At 38.1% G+C, this 23,118-nt stretch overlaps 1 protein-coding gene across 1 annotated transcript in view; it reads left to right on the top strand.

The window, feature by feature from the left end:
- The first annotated feature begins 998 nt into the window (after positions 1-998).
- The window catches only part of AK5 (adenylate kinase 5), an 87,969-nt gene continuing 65,849 nt past the window's right edge, over positions 999-23,118 (top strand). Inside the window, exons 1-6 of the mRNA XM_086753182.1 lie at positions 999-1,401; positions 3,158-3,344; positions 4,327-4,494; positions 9,665-9,834; positions 9,955-10,068; positions 21,399-21,590. Of these exons, the coding sequence (XP_086609308.1) occupies positions 1,342-1,401; positions 3,158-3,344; positions 4,327-4,494; positions 9,665-9,834; positions 9,955-10,068; positions 21,399-21,590 (891 nt within the window). The 5' untranslated portion in view covers positions 999-1,341. The remainder of the gene's footprint in view (positions 1,402-3,157; positions 3,345-4,326; positions 4,495-9,664; positions 9,835-9,954; positions 10,069-21,398; positions 21,591-23,118) is intronic.

Genomic DNA, 23,118 nt, shown 5'->3' with positions numbered 1-23,118 from the left:
CTCATCCACAAATCACACATGAAGGGGAAAGCTTCTCAAAAGACTCCTGAGAAGACCTATCCTATGTCTGAAAAATACTGGGATACAGAAAACAGTCGATCACTGTTGTTGATAAGCTTGCATGTATGTAATCTGTTTCTGTTAGGGTGTGCATCAGTGAAACTACGTGGACGTTGTGTTAGAAAATATAATCAACAAAATTAAAATCTAATCGGAACATCAGACTTTATATAGGACAATTAAGCCACTGAAATAATCTACTTGGACTTCCAGTATGCTACAGACTATCATAGAAGCTACCCCCTTCTTAGCACTCCTCAGAGCACATCTAGAAAAATGCATCCTATTTTGGGCTCCCCAGTAAAAGAGAGATGTTGATAAACTGGAGTGAGTTGAATGAACAGCCATGAAGATGGTGGGGGATGAGAGCACTTGCCCTTGAGGAGAGACTGAGGGCCCTAGGCTTGTTCACCCTATGGCAGGCTTAGAGGGGACGTAACAGCAGCTCTCCAAGGCTTGTAAGGTTATCATGAAGATGGAGCCAGGCTCTTCGCATTGGTGCAATGGTGCTAACCAAATAGAGGAAAACCTTTTTCACCAGGAGGCCAGCCAAGAACATGTTGCCCAGAGAGGCTATGCAGTCTCCACCCTTGGAGGTTTTGCAAGAAGAGACCAGATGAAGCCCTGGGCAACCTGCTCTGACCTCAAGAGCTGCCCTTGATTCGAGCAGGAGGTTGGACCAGAGATACCTTCAGGTTTCTTCCTTGGACCCCATGATCACCGATGCTCAGGAGCGATCACAGCTCACGGCCTTTTGCTAGCCCAACGCGTATGAAATGCCCTGCTCTCCAAAACGCCAAAAAAACCGCTGCCGAAGGTAGAGACAGCGGGATACCGGGAAGCCCGCACCACCCCCGCGCACGCCGTGTCCCCTGCCCCCCCCGCTCGCCGCCGCAGCCCTCCCGGAGTGCGGAGCGCGCCTGAGGACGCCAAAAGCGGACGGCGCCTGCCGCGGAGGGGGACTCCGATCTCTCCTCGAGCACCCTGCCCGCTGCTCACAGCCGGGCACAACCCCGCACCGCCTCCGCGCGGGTGCCTCGCCGCAGGCACCCCCCGAAACTTTCCCCGGCAGCCTGCGCACGCTCTGCCCGCCCGCCGGGGGAAAAGGCTCTCACTCCCTCCGTGCGGGGAGGCGGGCAGCCTGCCTCCCTCCTCCCCCCCCGCCCAGGCTCGCCCGCCCGCCCGCGGAAGCCGCGCCGAGGCGTCCGCATTGCACCGCCGTGCCGTGCCGTGCGCGGGGCTCGGCGCTGCCCACCCGCGCCCCCGTCCCCGGCTGGCGGTATGAGCGCCGGCGAGGCGAAGGAGTATCTGGCCCGCAGGGAGATCCCGCAGCTCTTCGAGGTAAGCGAGGCGGAGGAAGGTTGAGGGGTGTAGCGTTTTCCGCCCCGTCGGGGGGTGCTGGGACCCCGCGGCGGGCTGAAGGTGGCCGGAAGGACGGAGCGGCCGGGGGAGGCTGCGGCGCGCGGACCTTGCGCGGGGCCCCGCGCCGCGGAGGGCTGGCCCCGCCCCGCCGGGCCGGGCGCGGAGGCGGCGGGGAGCGGCTGCCCGCTGCCCACCTGCCGTCAGCCCCCGCGCTCCTCCAGCCGCCCGGGGAGGGAGCGAACTTGTGCGTCCGCAGGGCAGAGCGGCCCCGGGCCGCGCTGCCCAGGAATTCGGGCGGGGAGGCTTCTCTCAGGTTTTCTCCAGATTTCCATCGGTCTGGGAGAAGAAAAAGCCCACAAGTGTTTAGTGAGGTTTTGTTTAGCTTCCTGCAAGTCACCTGCTGCTAGTGGTTGATAATTACTTCTCTGTGCAATATGTATATATTTTTTTCCCATATCAAACATATATATGTCTATATATGTGGTCTATATACCACACACACAGAGTCACACAGGTATTTTCCCTGCTCGGTTCTGAAGCTAGACATTTTTTAATGTGTTTGAAAATTACAAGACATAGAACACGCTAGTGTTTTACTCACACATTTAGAATGTGAATGGTTTAACAAGAGATGGAGACAAACCCGTTTTTCTCTAGAGCCTAAAGCTAGAGCTAGCAAAATTTAAAAAATGGTGCACATCTTGTGCAAACATAGATGGCTAGTTGCTGTTATCAGTTAAGTAGTATAATAAGTGCATAGATGCATATAAATTGTATCTTATTTTGTAAATACAAATGTATGTAAATAACAATTCTTCTATAAACTGTAGATCACAAATAACTGAACAAATCCTGAATTGGAGCTATTTATGTTTATTACTAATATCAACTGTGACCCTCAAATTTATTTGCACAAGAATTAGGAAAAGTGCAAAGGAACAGGAATTGCCCTGAAAGACATTTATTGTTAAGAGAAGGCTGGATGCAGTTGTCTTGTGGAGAGGTGAGGTGATGACTTATGTATCACTTTGTCAAGGAAAATCAATTACCGTGCGTCAGAGGAGGGCCTGGCGTTCCTTCTTCCACGCTCCCCGTAATGCCCATATGAACGATGGGTGCAGAATTAGTGCTGTAGGCAGGGATTCTCTGATGGCTGGGAATTTCTGTTCAATTAAATCTGGAGACACCTATGAACTTTGGGTTTGGGTTTTTTTTCCAATACCGATCAAGATGATATTCGAGTATTTCTCATGATATTTAAAAATATTTTTTTCATTTTTTGTGTAAGTGTTATTTCTCAAGAATATGGATAAGATACTTGTGGGTGCACTGGTCTTTAAGGAAAAGATATGTTTTGGTGATCTAATAGGCTACACAATATACGTTACTTTTGGGGCTATCTAGCTTGTGCATTGCTCTGCGTATATTTGCCAGTGGTAGTTCTAAGAAAAATGTAGGGAATTTTTTTTTACTATTTTCAGTTTTTTATTACAGTACAAACAGACAAATATAAAGACATAGCCACAAGCTTCCTGTTCTGAATATTTTTTGTGACACTGGCAAATCAAAATCATACAATTTTTGCAGGCCTTGCTCTCACACATTGGCTTGAAATGCAGAGTCTGAATATACAAGGAATATGAGGTTTCCCTGTATAAAGTAAAATTCAAAGTAAAAGTGTCTGGTTTTTCCTCCATCTATTATTATAGTGTGTATTTCTGATCTTATGTTGCAGAGTCTGTTGAATGGATTAATGTGTTACAAACCCGATGACCCAATTGAATATTTGGAAAGCTGCTTGCAGAAAGTGAAAGAGCTTGGAGGGCCAGAAAAAGTGAAATGGGACACTTTTGTCAGCCCAGAAAAGAAGACCCTGCCTCCACTCAATGGAGGACAATCCAGGAGGTCTTTTTTCAGGAATGGTAATGTCTTAAATATAAAAATCATTGTATTTCTTGTACTGTGGGTAGTCTTACATCCACTACTGAATTATTTTATACTTACTTCTATAGCGGGTCGTGCCTCATTCTGATTTTCCGTAGGCAGAGGACTCAAGGATTCTGTCTCCTTGCATTCTGGCATTTGTTTTTCTCCTCCTGTGACGGATGCTGTGCAGGAGAGGAAATGGTGATAATTTTGCAGCTTAATTATGGATGTTTGCTGTGTAACATTTAACACATTACTGGACAGATTTCTCGTATCCTACCTAAAACATCTGCAAAGATAGAGGCAAAGTTGACTGGGTGCACTTGGCTTATATTTAAGTTGGTCCTTATGGATGATGTACATAATAACTGGAATGCAGTTACACTAGGTTGAGTTTCTAGTTTATACTGGAGCTATATGGTGATTTACTAAACACAATGTAAATGATAAACATAAATAAAAGGCGTGTGTCATAAAATCTAAGCAAATGTCACACCAATACCTGTAATTATTTTATTTGTAATGTTAACAAAGAGTAATTACTTCATATTTCAGTTGCCATAGTTATTCCTCCTTGCCATCCAGCATTTCATTAAACTAATTACCAAGACTACTGTCTCCGTGTACAACATGTATCACCAAAAGAGTTCTGCTTGATAGTACAGGTTATCTGCACAATACAATGCTTTTCTTCTCAGAGGCCACTGCCAAACTATGGGTGCTCTGGGCAGATTTTCACAGAAAAGCTGATGTGCTTGTAAATAAGCACCAAAAAACTGGCTCCTAGTGGTTCCAGTTTAATAAATCAGGTAAACAGAGGCAAGGAATATTTAATATACTAACAACAAGCACATTGTAAAATTAGGAGATATTTATACTTTATGTTTATTTATTATACTTACTTAAATCTGTGTACACAATAGATTTTGAGTTTTCTGTGTATTTCCACAATTCCCAGTTTATCTTACTATTTTACAGTGATGCCTGATAATTCTAACTTCCCATACCGACGGTATGACCGACTCCCTCCAATCCAACAGTTTTCCATAGAAAGCGACACCGATCTCTCTGAAACTGCTGAGCTAATTGAGGAGTATGATGTATTTGATCCTGCAAGACCTCGACCAAAAATTATCCTTGTCATAGGTATGAAGATAGAGTCATTTTGACAAGATTGTTATTTGCCTTTTTATTTACACTGCAAATCTGTTGAATGCCTATATGTACTTAAATACAATTTTTCCATCTGCTGTAGCAAGTGGTGCACCCTCATTAGAGTGTATCAGAAAGTGAAATTGTTAGTGCTGAGGATACAGCATCCCAGCTGTAAGTGTTTTAAGGGTTACAGTGGGCACCTGTGGTCGTGTTCTGTAGACTGGATACCCATGAGCGGCTGGAGAGCTCATGGTTTGCTTATGGAGCATATATGCTGGTTTGATTTAATCTAAAATGAACCCAGTCACGCATTTCAAGACAGCTTCACCACATGAACCAAAGTGAGCTTCCAAAGCATACTCCAGATCTGAACTAAAACAGTATCATAGATGTACTTAAAGCTGCTCACAAAAAAAACCAAGGATATTTAAAAATATTGGATAAGCCAGCTCAGAAAGGTGATAGGGAACTGCTGTCCTCTGTATTTAGAACCTTGAAAACTGATCCATACATCCAGCTGGAGTGAGTGTACATGGTCACTAGTCCATTGCATTGATAAATTAATCCCTAGATCTGTTTGGCAAATGAATCCTGTGCCACCAGCAGGGAAAGTGAGCCATCAGTTAGCATTAGTTAACTGTGCTCTCTCCCCAAGTTCTCTCTTGTGTGCTGTTTAGTGTCCTTTCTAAGCCACTTGTACTTTCCAGCCTCAGACAAGCATGCTGTTTATTAAGAAATAGCTGCAGTTTAAGTCTAAATCAATGTTTTATTGTGTTTCTGAATTTAAGTTCTTTGAATTAATTTCCTTGTCATCTGGGATAGTTGTCTTTTGAAATTTTACTGCCAGGCCTAATTCTGTGATTCTTTGGACTGTTTAAATAGTTACAGCACAGATGCCACATGATGGAGAATCACATTTTTAGTCTATAAAGTCTTATTTATATTAAAGAGAGGTATTGCTTCCATAACAGAGAATAGTATGTAGTATAGTAAGAAAGAATAGAAATGTCTTCTCTGTAGTATAGAGTGGGATCTCTAAGAACAGCATGTCCTCTAGGCTCTGCATGTAGCAGTTCTTGGAAATGTGATGCTGGAATATACTGACAGAAAACCAGATGTTTTTCTAGATATTTGTGGCAATTGCTTAGGCATTTGAATTTTCTTAATCTTTTGTTTCAGAATTAAAAATCTCACCATGCAGATCTCTCCGTGCACCGTTACTATAAAGCTTGCATTAGATGGAGAAATAACATATGCCTTTCTTTTATCTTAATTAATTAGCTAGCCTTCCTTTTCATAAAGGAGAAAAACTTTTCAGTGACCACAGACAGCTCTTAATGCATTGAAATCCATGTAGCTCTCTTGCAGTAATGAATGAAGGTCTGATCTATGTGAAATAAAAAGAGATTGACCTTGGCCTCTGGAACTGAGTGCAGGGGTATTTGAAGTGAAATCCTCGAACGCCAGCATATAGTGAACAGACCATGGATTTTACAGAGCTTTTCTTTTTCCCTGTCTATATAGCGAACATTGTAAACATTCCACAAAGGCTATTTCAGGTTTATTTTCCAACTGAGTTTCTCTGAATCTGTCTATTATAGAAATACAATACTATATGTAGCTTAGCAGCTGTTGTCCAATTTTGTACAGTATCAAGAAAATTTCTCCCAAATTCAGCTTTCTATTGAGAAAAGACACACTGGAAAGAATAAAAGAATAACTAATATACTGAATGAAAGGGCAAAAATGAAAAAACCCCCACCCTATTAATTTCAAGATACAAATATTGTACACAAAAAATGTACTGTGTATTTTTCAATTTGCATAAAATGCCAGCGTAAAAGTGAGTTAAGCAAGCTATTTATATCTAACTGGTGATAACTAGCCGTGCTGCCTAGCTCAGCTGGTACTGGTCCCATTCATTGTTGGGGACTGAAATGAATAGAAGTTAAAGACCTGTCGTCTTCTTCGCATATTAGGTGAACTTTTTTTTAATAATGCATTAGTCCAAGATTTTTTGAATGCTTCCATAAAGGGTTTTACAAATTCTTTGCTTTGTGAATTCTATCATCCTTGTGATGAACCAGGTAGCTCCAAGGTAAAAGAGAACTCTCTTATCAAGGTGGGGGTTTTGTTCTTCCTATGTGTTTGCCGAAAAGTCTTCTGGTGAAATGTAAAGCTGCAAAGCTGCAAAGTGAGTATGTGACTGGATTTTAGAAAAATCGGATGAAAATAGCCAGGAAGGCACACATCTGAATCACTGGAAAATTAAGTTTCTAAGGCATTATAACACTAGGAAACTAGATTTTGTTTGAAAATGTGCTTCCTAACATATTTTGACAAACACATTTTTACTATTGATGCTGCCTGAATACAAAGATCTTAAAAAACAGAATTCCCTGGTGTTATTAGCCCCATAATTCAATATGTTTTTAAACCACATTTAATTAAAAGTATTAGTTAATATGAAAGTAATATGTTTGCCTTATATAATCAAAGTTTAAAGGATAGATCAAAGATAGTGCTGTCAGCAGTCAGCTGGCCTGTTGGGTTGTTAAATCCAGTCCACAGCTAGATTTTAAAATCATAAGTCTTTTCAGAAATCTTATTATTACATGAATTTATTTTGAATTTACAACAATATAAGCAAAATTTAAATTTTGAACTTTTGTTGACAAAACTAGATTGAAACAACTGCTTCAGTAAAACTTTTTGGGCATACAAATCTTCACGTGAAAGCAGTTAGCAAACATAATTTTAGATGCAACAAATGTTCACTAGTCTAGACATCTTCTAAGAAATCTATAAAATAATCAAGCTTATCTTGAATAATGTATAACAACAGAATAAGTGAAAAGAATGAAAAACAAAAGTGATTTGATTTTCCTTTCTTGTGAACGGTTTGTCAGTATGATTTAGTGAAGAGTCAGGAATGGATACATAATTCAATAAATTATAATGATTTGCTGTGGAAAGTAATTTTGCCCTATCACTTTTATCTTATTTTATTACCTGAATGTTTCCCCTTAGATTGTAAGTGGGTAATCCCAGCTTGCTATAAGGGATATTTTTGGACTGAAAAAAAACCCCAAATTTATGAAAAGTTTATGAACATTAAAGCAAGTACTTAATTTGTTGGTTTTTTTTTTCTGCTTGCAAATCTAAATTGAAAGAACAGAAGTGCCAAATTACATTTTTTTTCCCCTACTTCTCTCTAATGGCAAAGCAAAGCTCTACCTAACAGGAGTGTAAAGTCTATCTACTTGGTTTCAAAAGGGTTTTTTTCAGTTATTTCATGGTTTTACAGAGACTGATGGTTTTTCAGGTGACAGTTCTGTGTTTCTGGCACCTTTTGTATCTCTGCTGGAATACAGATACTATTTTCCTTGTTGTCAAATTTTCTGTTTCTGATTTTCTGCACGTTACCTATAAATGTTTTAAATCTTTGTTGTTTCTGAGGTGCAACATAGTATGTTTCAAACTTGTCTTGAGCCTCCAGGGAAATAAACTGAATTTCCTTCCTTGCAAGTTTTCTGTCTGCAGAAATTAAGCACACCATTGGCTCCAGTGTATTTTGTAAACCCTTTGCTCCAAAGCACAGTCACAACATACTGCCCCTTTTTTTCAGTAGTTAGTTATTGCCAGTAAATAAAGCTGCATAAATTCATACTAATGAATGTTACACATATGTATAAATACACACATATGTAAGATACATTATACCTTATGCTTGTTAGATTGCAATATGTGACTTGATATCTGGAGAGAGGGTTGCTTACAGAAATGTTTACACAGAGTGAGTAGACATTCCAGTAACAAGTAATAATCCTGTTCATTCACCTAGCAAAATCTGATCCATACAAACTGGAAGCAATCATCAAACAATTAGCTGCACTTCTTTGTGCTGTTGTTTTCATCTATGTAAGAAAAGAGACACTGGGAATCAGTTACTCTGAACCTACTATCATTCCAGATCACCAAGAGCTTGTGATAAACTGTAAACTACATGGAATTATCTTGTTTGAACATTTGTATCTGTACATTTTTGATACAGGAGTGAAACAGTGTAAGGTTTGGTGAAACGCATTTCATATGGGGAGGGCTGAGCATACCATCAGAGGGAGTGGAGAGAGCCAAAGCAGAATTGCTTTGTAGCCGCTTCAGTGAAGGAGGTGGCTCCTAGTATGTCAGACGCCTGTGTATCTGCAAAAGGGAAACATCCTTTATTCTAACGAAGAGGATAGCTAAACCGACTATGAAAGAAAGAGTTCAAGCTGAAAAAAATTAAGCCCATTTAGATCATGTAGAAGAACTGAAATGGAAGAATATCTGTAAAACCTAACGTAATCTGCCAAAGGAAAAGAGAAGGCATGTGCCTGTTAGGAGAGAAACAGCAAGTGAGCTGAATGAGGGAAAAATATTTTTCAGTCATAATCTTACTGTACAAGGATAAGACATAGTTTTTCTTTCATTTGTTTGCTTGTGTGTTTTATAAACATCTCTAGCTGTATTGACTAGTTGGATGTTACAGATAAATGCTTATATTTGCACTTAACTTAACCTTCTCTATCAGATGCTTCAAGCATTGGTACCAGAAGTGTGCGTGGCTCAATAGAAGTCCTTGTACCAAATCACTATGGAAACATCTCAGCAGATTAGTTAATATTTTTCTGTATTTTAAAATTAGAAAACCTCAGAAACTCATGCAAGCATATTTAGGTGCTGATTTTATTAGTTCCATTTCATGACTAGTCCATTGATTTCATTGGCTTATTTGACCAAGTATGATTCTTTCTGACATGAGTACGCATCAAACTATCTGTCTCTGTCTTTGGATGCACAGAGTTTGAGAACGGAACAGTTCATTTGTCTCTTCCTCTGCTACAAATTAAGAAAAATTCCTTTCTAGGAAGAGATTTAGAATGAAGTCAAGCCTAAAAGAGCGTGTTTCTTTTTAATTTACAAGTAGATTTTTTTTTTTTCACTTCATTTTACAGACTGTTACCTTTATGACCAGTTAGATGGCTGGTAACAAGACATGCAAGTGCAAGATCTGCTTGAATAATGGTTGGAAAATTGGTGCTGATAGCAAAGATTTCAGATGTGGTTGGGTACTTTAGATCAAAGATTAATTTAATGTTTTGCTTATAATTATCAATAGGTGGCCCAGGAAGTGGTAAAGGAACACAGAGTTTGAAAATAGCAGAGCGTTATGGATTTAACTACATATCAGTTGGTGAACTGTTAAGGAAGAAGATCCACAGCACAAGCAGCAATAGAAAATGGAGTCTAATTGCCAAAATAATTACTACTGGAGAACTGGCCCCTCAGGTACGGTGGATTCTCTGTTAATGTTTACTTTTGAAGGATTTCTACAAGCTGTATTAATGTGCACCATCAAGAAAACCTCCTTTACAATATTAAATTAATGACTTATTTTCTCTGTGAAAGGAAACAACCATAACTGAGATAAAGCAGAGATTAATGCAGATCCCTGATGAAGAGGGTATTGTGATTGATGGATTTCCCAGAGATGTTGCCCAGGCAATCTCCTTTGAGGACCAAGTAAGAGATTGTTTTTATTCTTAAAATAACTTATATGTCTCTACACAGTTAAGCTTCTTGAAATCATCAGTCATATTCCAAGAAAGACTAGATGTTATTTCTAACTGAGCATTGCTCTTTAAATCTTTACAAATACGTAATTGCAAGTGGACAAAAGGTTATTATTTTGATTAGCATCATATTACGTTCTGTCTAAAGACAGAATATTTTTTAAAAGACAATGTGATAATATAAGGAATAATCCAAGCCTCTTGTCTCAGTAATGAAAATCCTCGCAAGATGAAGAAGAAAATAACATCAAATGTAACAATTAATATTTTTTGTAACTTGGTGATTTAGAAAGGGGGAGAACATTATATTTCCATATCTATTTGTTCAATTTAATCTACATTAAGAGAAACATACTTAAATCAATGTATATCTTCGCAACACTTTTAATTTCAAGTTTATTACAGCGCATGGAAAAGACTGGAATAAAATAGGGTTAAAACTGTGCGTGTTTTGCAAGGTTTTGTAAACCAGAAATTATGCTCTTTTTTTAGAAATTTAGATCATCTTGGTTATTCTAAACTACAATCTTAAGTTTCAGTCAGCTAAAACTGTGTTCCCGAGTTCTACTCACATGTTGTTTTTGTGTGTGTATTTTAAACTAATCTAAAAATATTTAAATACAGTGAAAAAGAAACAGCTTATGTCATTTTCTGATCAGGCACTGTTAACATAACAGTTATGGTCACAAGTAAAGTTTGCAGTTTCTGTGCTGAATTTTTAGAACACCTTTCATGGAGAGCGTTTCAAAGTCCTTCACAATTGCTGGTGTACTGCTGTTTCTGTACTTTGAAATCTGAGTGGCATTGCCAAGACAGAAGTAACAAAAGAAAGCAGCTAATGAGGCATTTCATTAGTGTGCTTTTATAAGGTATTATTCTGGACAAAATTTAGAAGATTGAATTCAGGAAATTAAAGGAAACAGACAAATGAGTTGTTACAGAAAATAGCCAATGACTGGCAGCTATGACTCCTTATAATTAACAAAAGAGAAGATTGACTATTTTATAAATGAAACATCAGAAATTTAGGCTTAACGGTCATTTCCTTGCCTCATTTTTTCATCCAGTATATTGTGTGATAGAATGACTTAAGTGCATTTCTTGGTGCTATATTTTTTTTGCTGGTGTTCTGTGTGATGAAAGAGTGGGGGATGTGAAACTGGAAGAACTGACAGGAGTTAATTTAAGTGCTTCAAGTTATCCTAGGGTCAGATTCTCCTTCTGCAATGGAACACCAGTTAAACAACATTTGAACACCTTTCATAGGGTCCGTTAGTAATACTGCTAAGAAGTGGAGTCCAGGATGTAACAGAAAAAGCCCAGGCAGCACCGTGCTGTAGAAGGGGAGCAAGATGGATGCTATGTTTCATGTATGTTTGAACCCTCCCATTGCACCATTCTAATATGCTTTTATAGTGTTTCCTAATTTAACTTGAGGTAGTCTCCTCTGCCAGCCCAGTTAGCTCTTGTTGACTGTAGAAAACTACATGGAAAAAAGACTGATAGGATGACAGAGTATAGAAATCCTAACTTTGGTTCCTTTTTAGTATGTGCTATTGCTTCAAGGATGCTGTAGATTGGTCTTTTATTTTTTTTTAGAGAGAAGAGAGTCTGGATTTAGGAATTTTAGGCTTGACTACATTCCCAGAGAGTTCCTTTGTTTCTATCTATTGGGGTTTGCTCAAGGCCTAATTCTGCCTGAAAGATAGATGACTATCTGAATCTCTAAAAAAATCCCTGAGCACTTCATATAGGGCCACCTTTCAATCTTATCTGTTCTTAAATAAATAAAAGGAAAGAAGGAATCATCCAGCTTTTATAAGAGCACAGGAAAGAAAATCCGGTCTGTTTAGACTTGCCCTTTTTCACCTTTCTTTGCAGCTGACCTCTTATATGAGCATATCTAAAGTCATGGAAATAAATGTACAAAAGATGTACACATTTCAACATACAACAGCTATTTAATCCAGTGGGATATGTTCAGTGTGTTATCTTGGCTTTATATTTTAAAGAAATAAAACGTGAATGTTGTTTCTTTAAAATTCTCTGTTTAGTAAGCCATATTGCTACACACGTTAGTAGGAAGGTCTTGTGGTAGGGAAAGAAGACTGGAGAGTGGTACCCATCTTCCTTTGCAGGATGGGGCTGACCATAATCCATGGCATATCAGGTTACTTATATTAAATGCGCTAACATTTTTAAGGCACTCAGAGATCCTTCAATGGGAAGTGCAACTGAGTTGTGGAGAATTCAGTAATTACCTGTTGTGATAATTTGTGTAGGTCTGCAATTAAAGATGCCATGGGTGTTTTCCACAGCTTAGAAATGTTATAGCTTTCTTGCTAGAAGTGTTTAGAGCAGAACAGAATTGTTCTCATTAGCCAGAAGTGACAAGATGAGAAATAATTAGTTGAAATTTCAGCAAAGAAAGTTTTGATTACATAGTAAGACGCTTTATAATTAGAAGATCTATTAAGCAGTGGAACATCCTTCTGAAGAAAACAGTGAAATCCTATAAAATGCAAATAGTCAAATCACATTGTTGTGTGATACATATGGCTTATGCTTACAAAGAGATCCGCTGTAGAACACAGCTGTCTTGACAAAAAGTTCTTAATAAGAACTAGTTCTTATTGTTATCATAAATATTGTTACGGGTGAATACTTATTGTTACAGATACTTCCTTTAAGACCATTACATGCTTATGTACCTGAAAGCAGCAGCAAAGGTTGTATGAAACAAGCCATTTTAAAGCTTACGTTTAGGGAAACTGCCAAAAGATGCGTGAAGTAGGAGTTACTATTTAACTCAACTCTTTTCCCTCATTCATGATCCCTTCACAGCTGCTAATTGTTTTGATTACAAGGGTTCTAAAATGCAATGGTGTGCTTTCGAACAGTGACTCTACATTATTATTTGTTCCATAAACCAGCTAGAACACTTTTGGATTTTATGATGTAAATTAAAATAATGATGGTAAGTTTGTATAAGGGCAAATAGAATATGCTGGCTTTCTCAGTTCTTTCAGCCATATAGGACATAGAGTAGATGCCAGTGGGAGGAATGAGCAGCAGGCACAAGGGTGACTGTTCATTTATCCTTTGTCATTTGAGTGTGTTGGGATGGCTATTCATCTGTAATCCTGTGGAAGCTTGAAATAAACAAAGACGTATTCATTTTTAAAGTAGCATTTTCCACTGTATAGCCTTTCTCCTTTGCCCTTGTTTGCACAGACAGAAACTCCAAGCATATATGTAATAATATCAAAAATAAATTGTAGGGGGAGGATATGAAGGGCAAGTTATTAAACTGAATGGAAATAGAGGTGAGTAATACAAGATACGGAGAGAATAAGTAAGGCTGGAACAGAGGCTGAACAAATGTCAGGAAAATAGGAGGTCTATAAACAAAACCAGCTACAAAAACCTGACATCATTACAGGTCAAGAAAGCATGTCTAGTCTTTATTAATTGCAAGAAGTCTATATTGTTTTGTTATAGAGTCATAGAACCGTTTGGGTCAGAAGGGACATTCAAAGGTCATCTAGTCCAACCCCTCTGCAAGAAGCAGGGACATCTTCAACCAGATCAGGTTACTCAGAGCCCCATCCAGCCTGGCCTTGAATGTTTCCACCATATGTTGTTCCTCTTTGTGAGGCATGATGCAGTGGGATCAATAAAGTATCTGGACCCAACATCACATAAAGGCCCAGGAAGTCAAAACTTGGACTAGATGTGAGCTGGCAACAGTGGTCAGTGGACAGTGGTGGACAAGGAGAGAGCCTATACGGTTTTTGGTCTAAGCCACATCTTCTCCCTTTCTCCACTAGTGCATGTTGTAAACAGTAGCTGATGAACAACTGAAAGGCAAGGCACAAAGGACATAAAATCTATCATGTTCCCAAATTATAGTTCCCTGAACGCTATTTACTGAACCTTTTTCTATATATTATTACGTAGATTTCACCAGTAAGGACTGTGCTGAGTTATTGTAAAGATAAACTACTTTATCTACTGGTTCACCACATTAGTAGAGGAAAAGGAAAAGGTCAGCTAGGGTGCCTAGTTTCTATTGCAAGCACACGTAAAATCTGACTGTGCTGTGTTTGCAGATATCTTCAATGTAACAAATTATTTATGCTAAAATAATCCCTTCAGTTTTATGGCTCACGTAGCTGTTACTGAGACTTGACACTATTTGAGGTTTCATAATCTCTTAATTTTGTGAAAAAGTCAAATGGGTGCACATACGTCTGAACTGTAGTTACAATACCTGTCTTGCGTAATGTTCTAGTGTAGAACTACACAATGATCATGAATTCTTGTTGAACTTTGCTTGTAATTGCTCTTGGTACTACCAGCACATTTTATACCTTTGACTCATCCAGAAGCTGAAATTTTCTTGGGGAAAAAAAAATATAAATTATTTTTAGTAAATGAGTCAAAGCAAACCAACTTATGCTAACATTCCCAAACATAGGTATAGCTGAAAGATGATGATTTCTTTGTTGTTATGTTGCCAGACTGTCATGTGGACAGTAAGTTCTCAATGTGTTGCTAGGCAAAATTGTATTAAAACACATTGCATCTCAATGACTAAAGTGGCTAAGATAAAGCAGTGTATCATTTGCAGCATGCACAGTATTTCTCTTTCTGCTCAGATCTAGAAACTAGAAATAACAAACACTGCTTCCAAGCAATAATGTCAATCTGGAATAAGTGGATTAAAAAGCACTTTACACATCTGAGGAATTTTACATTTGAATTAAAGCTCTCTTTTATTGAGTTTTGTTATCACTGTTCCTATCATCCATCTATTTTAAGCAAGAAAGAAGTCTTTAAGATGGCATCAGTGATATTTTCAGATTTTCAGCAGTGTTTGCCAACCAGTAGCAACTCTGCCGTTCTGGTCAGTTGCTTACACCAGCTTCATTTCTAAGTAGTCAGCTACTCAGTGCAGACTCATTGCAGCGTGTGAGAAATCATAGCCACAAGCACTGCAATGTTCTCTGAGTTTCTGTCTGTTCTCTCAATTTCTTATCTGAATTGAAATAAGGCCTGTATTTTTCTCTTTGAAGACTGAATACATGACGTATAACTTCTGTCATTGGAAATAATGGATTATTGCCAAATTCTGACTCTTCCCATATCTTAATTCCAGAGAGCAGAGTCAGTATTGCCAACACTTTTGACAGAGGTACTTTTAATAAAATCCTGAAGTCATGTGACTGAGAATCTCAGCTCTCACTTTAAAACAAAGTTTCAAGAAGTCATGGTTGTAGAGAAAAAGTGAAAACATGAATTTTAATGTCTTAATAGAAAATAGAACTTGCCGTTGATATGTTTGTTTTAAATATATTTGTTGATTTTGATAATTTTGAAATCCTTCTGCATAGTAGTGCAGATTTAATATTGATTTATTTAGCCTTTCAGTCTGAGCCTAGGCATAAGGCTATCCTAAAATACAAATTTGTAAGGTATCCATGATCTCCTGCTGAGTGCAATAGTAGAAAGGTGTTTAGATTCCAAGCACACATTCAAAAATGCCAAAGAGAAAATGGTTTATTTACCATTAACCTCTCAGCTTGAAATTCAGCAAGTCACCTACAGCACCAGCATGCTCAAGCATGCTAAATATCTTCCTCTCCAGTAACACTGAAATGAAATGCCTCTGACTGGTGTATTGAACTTAAATGACTTGTGAAGAAGAAACTGCAGTTTGACTTTCTGTGTAATCTCTCACATGGCAATAAGTTTTTCCTCTTCCCAGGAGAAACAATTTCTCACTTCGTATTGTACAGTTAATTTCAATTACTGCTTTCATTTCATTTTTTTTTCCCCCCACTTTCAGTCATTCATGCATAATTTTCCTTCTGATTTCAGTAATTCCTTCACCAGCTTTAATCCTGTTAAGTTTCAATAGAATGAGTACAGGTGAATTTTGCTGAAAATGTATTAATTGTAAGTTTTGTTAATAGTGAAATGAAATATGGAACTGGTATTAGAGTTAATGAATATTCATTCATGAATGTAATTTAATTCCTTGACAAAAGACAAAGACTTTTTGTAGAAATTATCTGAATAATATTTTTGTGTTATATGGCCTAGGTGACAAGATTGTATTTGAAGAAGTTAAATCTTAGTTTAAATAATAAACAGAGGCAGTACATTGTATCTGATTCTTTAAAATGTCCTTAAGAATATTCATAAATGCAGTACACCTACGAAGAATAACTAGTTCATCTTGGCTGTGATTCAAGTTAACTTTTTACTTCCCAAATATATTATGTATGAAAATTATTATGAGAATTAATTGTGGTAAAGTAGAACAAACTATATAGATGGCATGATGGGAAAAACTGACTTGTTCTATCACAGCCTCACAGGTTGAGGAGGACAGTCCTCTTCCTCCAAGTCCAATACTTAAACCTCCCAGCAGAAATGATGCCTGCAGTCCCCTCAAAGCTTGACATAGGTGTTTGTGGCCAACCAACACATGACAGTCTAACTGCTGAGATCATGCTTTACCAAGAGCTTCTCATAGAAAATCTGCTCTTTCCCTGGCCAAGAGTGTGAGCTCCAGAACAACCCGTGTAATGAATGCAACCTTTCTGTGAAACTTCTTAAGGGGAAAGAACGTGTCCTTTGCAATAGGTTTTTGTTCCAGTAAAGGTATTTTTTCTGCATTTTGGTCTATGTGTCTTCATTTGATTGCCTACTTAATTTCTATCTCTCTTCTCTCCGATCTCCACTTCATTGTTCCAGGCTGATAAGCCTCAGGTCCTCAGGTACAGTCCCCTACTCGATATATGTACCCAGTTGTAGGGCTAGCACATCAGCAGTCTACATTGCTCTGGTTCCTCTCATTCCTCCTCTTTGGCCCTGTGATTTTTACATTGCTTTCTTAAAGCCAAACCTGAGCAGGAAGCCTGTGGAACAGCCTTATCATTGTCTGTCTTCTTCCCTGGAAGCTAGAGCACTCTCCTGGGAAAGGCAAGCAGTGGTTCAATTTTCTGCTGGGTAAGAGACCCTAGACCTCATGTTTCTTATTTTTCTGGACAAGGGCTCTTCTCTGCTAGCCAAACTAACCAAAGGAGAGTTTATCCATTGCTGATCTGCTCAGGAGAGGACCTGATGTTCTAAATTCAGAGTGGATGGAGGTGGCCACTGAGCAGTTCTGAACCAGAGGTCTTCTTAGACCTTTCTTTGTAGTACTAGCACTAGTGTTTACAGCTAGGGATTCCTATTGACTAGCTGCCCTACACAGGTGAAAATCTGAATCAGTTCTCCCTAAAGACATCTGCCTCAATCAATTTTTAGGGTGTCTAATTATGTAGTCTGGGCAATTTGCTGGAAGCTTATTTCTTGGGCAGTGTGAATATGGTTCAAAATTCTGTCAGCAGGATTCATTCTTTGACAACAAAAAGGAAGGCCAGAATGTCACCAGCTACCACCTTAGGCCCCCCCCCCAACAAAACCATGACAATGATTCATGATTTTGCTTTTCTAAATCAAGAAAAAACTATGAAAACAGTCTAATAATCCAGCAGAGATGGAAATACAAAAAGCAAATCAGTAATTACAAGGTAGAGCATTCATACAATGGACATAAACTAACTTGCTAGTAACCTTTACCAGTTAGAATAAAATGCACTGTTAAATTAATGACAACTGTTCATGAGCTGTCAGTTAAGTTTTCTCAGGAGTATCTAGTAGAACATACCAGGAATTAAGAAACAGAGCATTTTTATCTTTTGCCTAATGAGGAATAATGGGAGAGAGTGTAATCATCTAATTTCTAGCAAACCACCACAGTACTCTCACTAACAAGAAGAGATGTAGAAAATATCCCAAGAGAGAAGAGAGCATCTTTCCACTTACCCTGCTTTATGTCAATAACACCACCAACTTGCATGGAATTACTCTCAATTTACTCCTTGTTTCAGTTTAGGAAGGAGATTCAGACCCAAAGAGAGTAGGATTTACTTACTAGTAAATACTTTTCTAAAAAATGAGAGGATGTACCCACCAGTTTTATTCTGAGTTGATGCCATATGCTCTTTGTCTCATTTAAAATCAGAAGGTTGTGAATCATCAGAAACCTGTCTGTTCCCATAGGCGAAGATTCTCCCTTCTGCTGAATTCCAGTTAATAAGCAGTCAATTCACTTCCCTGAGCCCCACAGTCCTTCCTCACATGCATTTCTGGACATCAATAAGACCCTCTGCCTTCAGCACCAGAGGAGCATGTTATGGGAAATCAGCATGAAGGAATCTAGTTCTTTTGTCTGTGCTGGTTCTTTTCTACAAGCTGAGTCTCAGAATAAAACATATTCCCTAGTCATAAAACTCAACAACAGTTAGTTCTGAGCTCAAAAAATAGGTTTGTTTTCAAATGAGTCATAAAAAAAACCCTTTTCCTTAGTTAGAAAAAAGAAATTTGTACTCATATTTATGCAGGAGAACTAGATATGTTTCCAGAGAAGTAATCCCAGATGTGCACATGTTCACACTAGCCTGTTACATTCCAACTAAAAGTATTCATAAGTGCATCTGCAGGCAGGTGCCATTGAGGGAAGTAGAAGCAGAGTGGTTCATGAAAAGAGGAGTGAAATATCAGTAGCATTTCAAGGGTTTACCATGAAGGTTGTACATGCATGTAGGAGAAGTATATCAAGTGCTATTAGGTCTGTATGCCTATGGATATAGAAGAGATATTACCCTTTTGTGTATCTAAAAACCAAGCAGAGGCTTGTATTTATTAAATGTTTTTCAGCTACTTTCTAGTGATAAAGATGCATATTCTGCAGATAAAAGATGAATTCATAGAAGCATCACAGAATCAGAATCTGCGTTGTATTTCTACCTCAAATATGTTTGAATTATTTTTTTTTCCACTTCAAAAAAACCCCACAGTTCTTCTTTTGAGGCTAGGCTTCTTGAACTGAGAATTTTAAACCACTGTTTTCATTGACATTTTATTTCTGTAAGTGAAATGTATTTCAGATTATAAACTCCAGAGCATCAGAAAAAATAGTTTTTGTTCCTGGGATTCTGATACTGTCTTTTGTGTTGTTCCTGTTACTAGTAAAAAAAATTAAGAACACCACTGCTACTTAGGCTCCTGTAGAGAACTTTCCATTTTAAAAAGCAATAGGAAATAATTAAAGCCTAATTAATTAATTTTCCACAGTAATTACTGTGTTGTACCTCATTATTATCCTAATTTTACAACTAGAAAAAAAAAATAGGCCCAGGGCAAGCTTTCCCATTTTCTTAAAAATGAACTGACCTCTGAAGCCAGTGCAGTTTGTGGGAACTAAGTAGATGAGAACCTGCACACCTGATGACGTCACTTTCAGATCCTTCCCTTGCAGTGGGGCTGCACTTACTCAGCCACAGTTTCTTTAAAGAACTAAGATTGACTGTGGCAAGCTGAGCGTCTCATGTTTGTGTGAAATAGAAGGAGACCTTCCCTTTGCCTTCTTCCTTGTATTCCTTTAGGGCTAACAATTTCATGAGAGATCTCTTTATTGTAAGTACTCTCAGTAAGGTTTGATGCTGTATGTGAACTTAGATGATATGCATAAGCTTAGGTCCTACACTTGAGGAGGGCTGGTGTGACTTCACAGATCGGAGTACATGGTAGATGCTTGTCCTGAAGGTGTTTGGGAGCGAGCGCTGAAAGTGAGGAGAAAGCCAGCTACAGCTTGGAGCACCTGAAGATTTCTTACTGTCTTTCTTCACTATTATTAGGATCCACAGAAATGGAAATATGAAATAAAACTACTCACTTGTATAAACTCCTTTTGTCCTCCACTTTACTAGATCCCTCATTTGCAGTTGTAATTCCTGAGTCCCTGTGTAATATATGTTAGGAAGCTCCAATCAGATGGGTATCTACACTCGGACTTAGGAAAAATGTCTATTTAGCGTTCTTGAGCATCATTTGTAATATATCTAGATTATGTCATTTCTAGAATAGTAAGCTCATTTTTTACTAATATTAGTTAAAATTAAAGTATGAACTTTTTTGTTCAGGTAAGTAAAGACAGCAGAAATAACTTTGTGCTTGTATATGAGAACAAATAAACCCTTTCTAATTTGTAATCAGATTTAAAAAGTGCACAGTACGATAGAGTTTGTTTTTATCTCAAATGCTTCTTGCAGGGAATTCTAATGTTTTAAAAGGCAACACTAAACTAGTAAGAAAAAGATTTTTAGATGAGTCTTTAAAGAGAGGTAGATTTCTCTGTAATAACTGAGTCGAGGAAAGAACAAAATCAGATCCTATGAATATGGTTAATATACACTTGCAGCCCTATTTTTTAAATCCTGTGAATTCAGGTGTCTGAGCAACTTCTGTTTTTTCCACCACATGTACAAAATAGTGGTGACCTCTGAAGGTTGCCTGTGAACCTTTAGTAATATTCCTAGGAAGGCGGGGCTGTCATTGCTTCCCCCTGCCTCAAGCACCAGAGGTATCTCTTCTATAACTGTTTGACAGCAGGAGTAACCAAGTTATGAAGAACACTGAAAGCCATAAGGGGAACTTGAATTTAAGTAAGAAAGAGCTAAACTTCCAAAAAAAAATTTTTTTTCATTGCCATAAGGCTGTACTTCCTGAAGTGTGAGGATGGGTGTAAGACAAAACAGTGCTTACCACACAGACCAAAAAGGACAGGAGAAATTAAAATCCTTTTAGGTGCCATACCCAACCTCTTGAAAAGTACACTGAAACCTGAGCGAGATTTAGAGAAACAAGAGAAAGTGTTACAAGAAACTGTGGATCTTGGAACAGATCTGTTTTCACCTGGTCCTAGGCATTACTCTGCTTCATCGTGGCTGCTGGATTTTAAATATCACTGTACTTAAAGACTTTTCAGATGGAAACTATACAATTCTTTTTGTGCAGAATATGAGACATTTGTATTTTACTCTTTTTAAAGATTTTAATTTTAGCTAGAGGAACTTTCTGGTAATGCAAATTATGAACATAGCCTAGAGAAGGTTTCTGGGGTGAAGAAAGGTAGAAATTTTTCATTAAACTTTTTCCTTGACATTTCAGGTGAAACATAGTCACTAATCTTCACATGAGACAAACAAGCCCCTCCTTAAGCCTACAAATTTCCCTATAAAAAAACCAACAGAAAATGAATGACTTTATCCAGTTCCAACTTACACAAATGTAGCCTATCTGAGCCTCACCTAATAATGTAATTGCTGAGTTCTGTAGTGCTGGATAGTCAATCACAGACTTCTTAAACTGCTCTTTCCACAGATCTGTACTCCAGATTTGGTGGTGTTTCTGGCATGTTCCAGTCAAAGGCTGAAAGAGAGGTTACTGAAGCGTGCTGAACAGCAAGGAAGACCTGATGATAACCTGAAAGCCACTCAAAGACGACTCATGAATTTCAAGCAGAATGCCGTTCCATTGGTTAAATATTTCCAGGAAAAAGGGCTCATCATCACAGTAAGTCCTTTAGTATATATCTCTGAAAACTTAATTGTTGTTGTGGTTCTACTTGGCTTCTTAGACGTTTTGCTTTAAGATAGGCTAGATGAGTCAAATTATGTTTTAGGTATACACCATCGTCACTGAAAGCAAACTTTCAGTTTGCTGAGCCAGTATTTTCTGCAAAATGCAGTAACAAAGCAAAATCCATGTGCATGCAGATGACATGGTAAGGGCCATGTCAATTATTTGGTGTAGGCATAAATTGCCTCGCCAACTAGTTGCAAACCCTTTGCTCAGAAATTATTTACATGAAAGAAGAGCTTGCTTTGAAACACTGGTTGCTATTCCAGTGCCAGCAGTTTCATCCCTTGCAAATAGTACTGTACTTCTTGGATGGTTGTCATGAGAGGGGAGGAAAGCAGAAAAAAGTTACATTCTAATAGAAAGCATGTTTTGAGTTGTATTAAATCAATACAGGTTCTTCAAGGATTAAATATATCTGACTGTTGACAGACTCCAGTAAATAAAAAGTCCTTAGATCATCTTATCATAGGTTAAATATGCCTTATTATGTGGTGTCCTATAAGCTTTAACATTTCAGATAAAAATTTTAGTAACAAGAACATTGCAATGTAAATAGACCACTTGGATATCAGTAAGAATTCTGATTTCTGATTTTTGGGACTAGAGAAAATATCTCTAAATACAGAACACACCAAAAGCTGCATTCATAAATAAAGCCAGAAATACTTTATGGAAGCAGGGCTAGCAAATACTGCTAAAGTATTTAGTGCTTAATGATGACAAATTCAATGAGCAGCTGACAATGACTGATTTATTGACATGTTCTATACTACGGACTGTATCTGGTTGTAATACTGCATAGAACTTGGTACCACGCATGGTACCATGAGAGCACAAATGGCCTATTTTCTTTATTTTGATAGCCTAAATAATGTATGTAGTTGACATTGGTGTGTTCTTCTTACGGCAAGCATGACTAATTGTATGTGCTGGTCAGATTAACACAGAAAACATCTAATGACGTTGGTAGCCTTAAAAATGAACTTCAAAATCTTTCTGAATTTCAAAATTAAAATAACAGGAAATTATTATATTGTTTTCTCCAGACAGTATGTTTTCTGTTTGAGGATTTTTATTAACTCTGTTTGGAAGGACGAGAGGACTGGAATTCTTTGAAGTTGTTCTTCATTACTGAGGAAGTGCGTATTTTGTGACATTTCTATAGCCTTTTCAAGCACTCCTCCTATAGAAAGCATACTTAGCTCTTCAGGGAAAATGCACCTTTGCAGATAAAGCATGTGGGGCGTCTGAATAGAATTCCTTTTCTATGAAACAGAGGGTGCTTTTCCCATTGAGGTTTTGTCTTCTACTTTTTAGTTCTGTGAGACTTCTAAAGATAATTTAAATTGCAATGTTCACCTTAGATATCACTCTTCTTTTTGAAGAAAGTAGGTGTTTGAGATGGGTATGGAAATGGTAATATGGCATATGGATGTTATATTACTGTCTGCTACAGGAC

Source organism: Chlamydotis macqueenii, chromosome 8, assembly GCF_036417535.1.
Source record: "Chlamydotis macqueenii isolate bChlMac1 chromosome 8, bChlMac1.mat, whole genome shotgun sequence".
NCBI classification, from domain to species: Eukaryota; Metazoa; Chordata; class Aves; order Otidiformes; family Otididae; genus Chlamydotis; species Chlamydotis macqueenii.
This window is presented reverse-complemented; position numbering and strand designations above follow the sequence as displayed.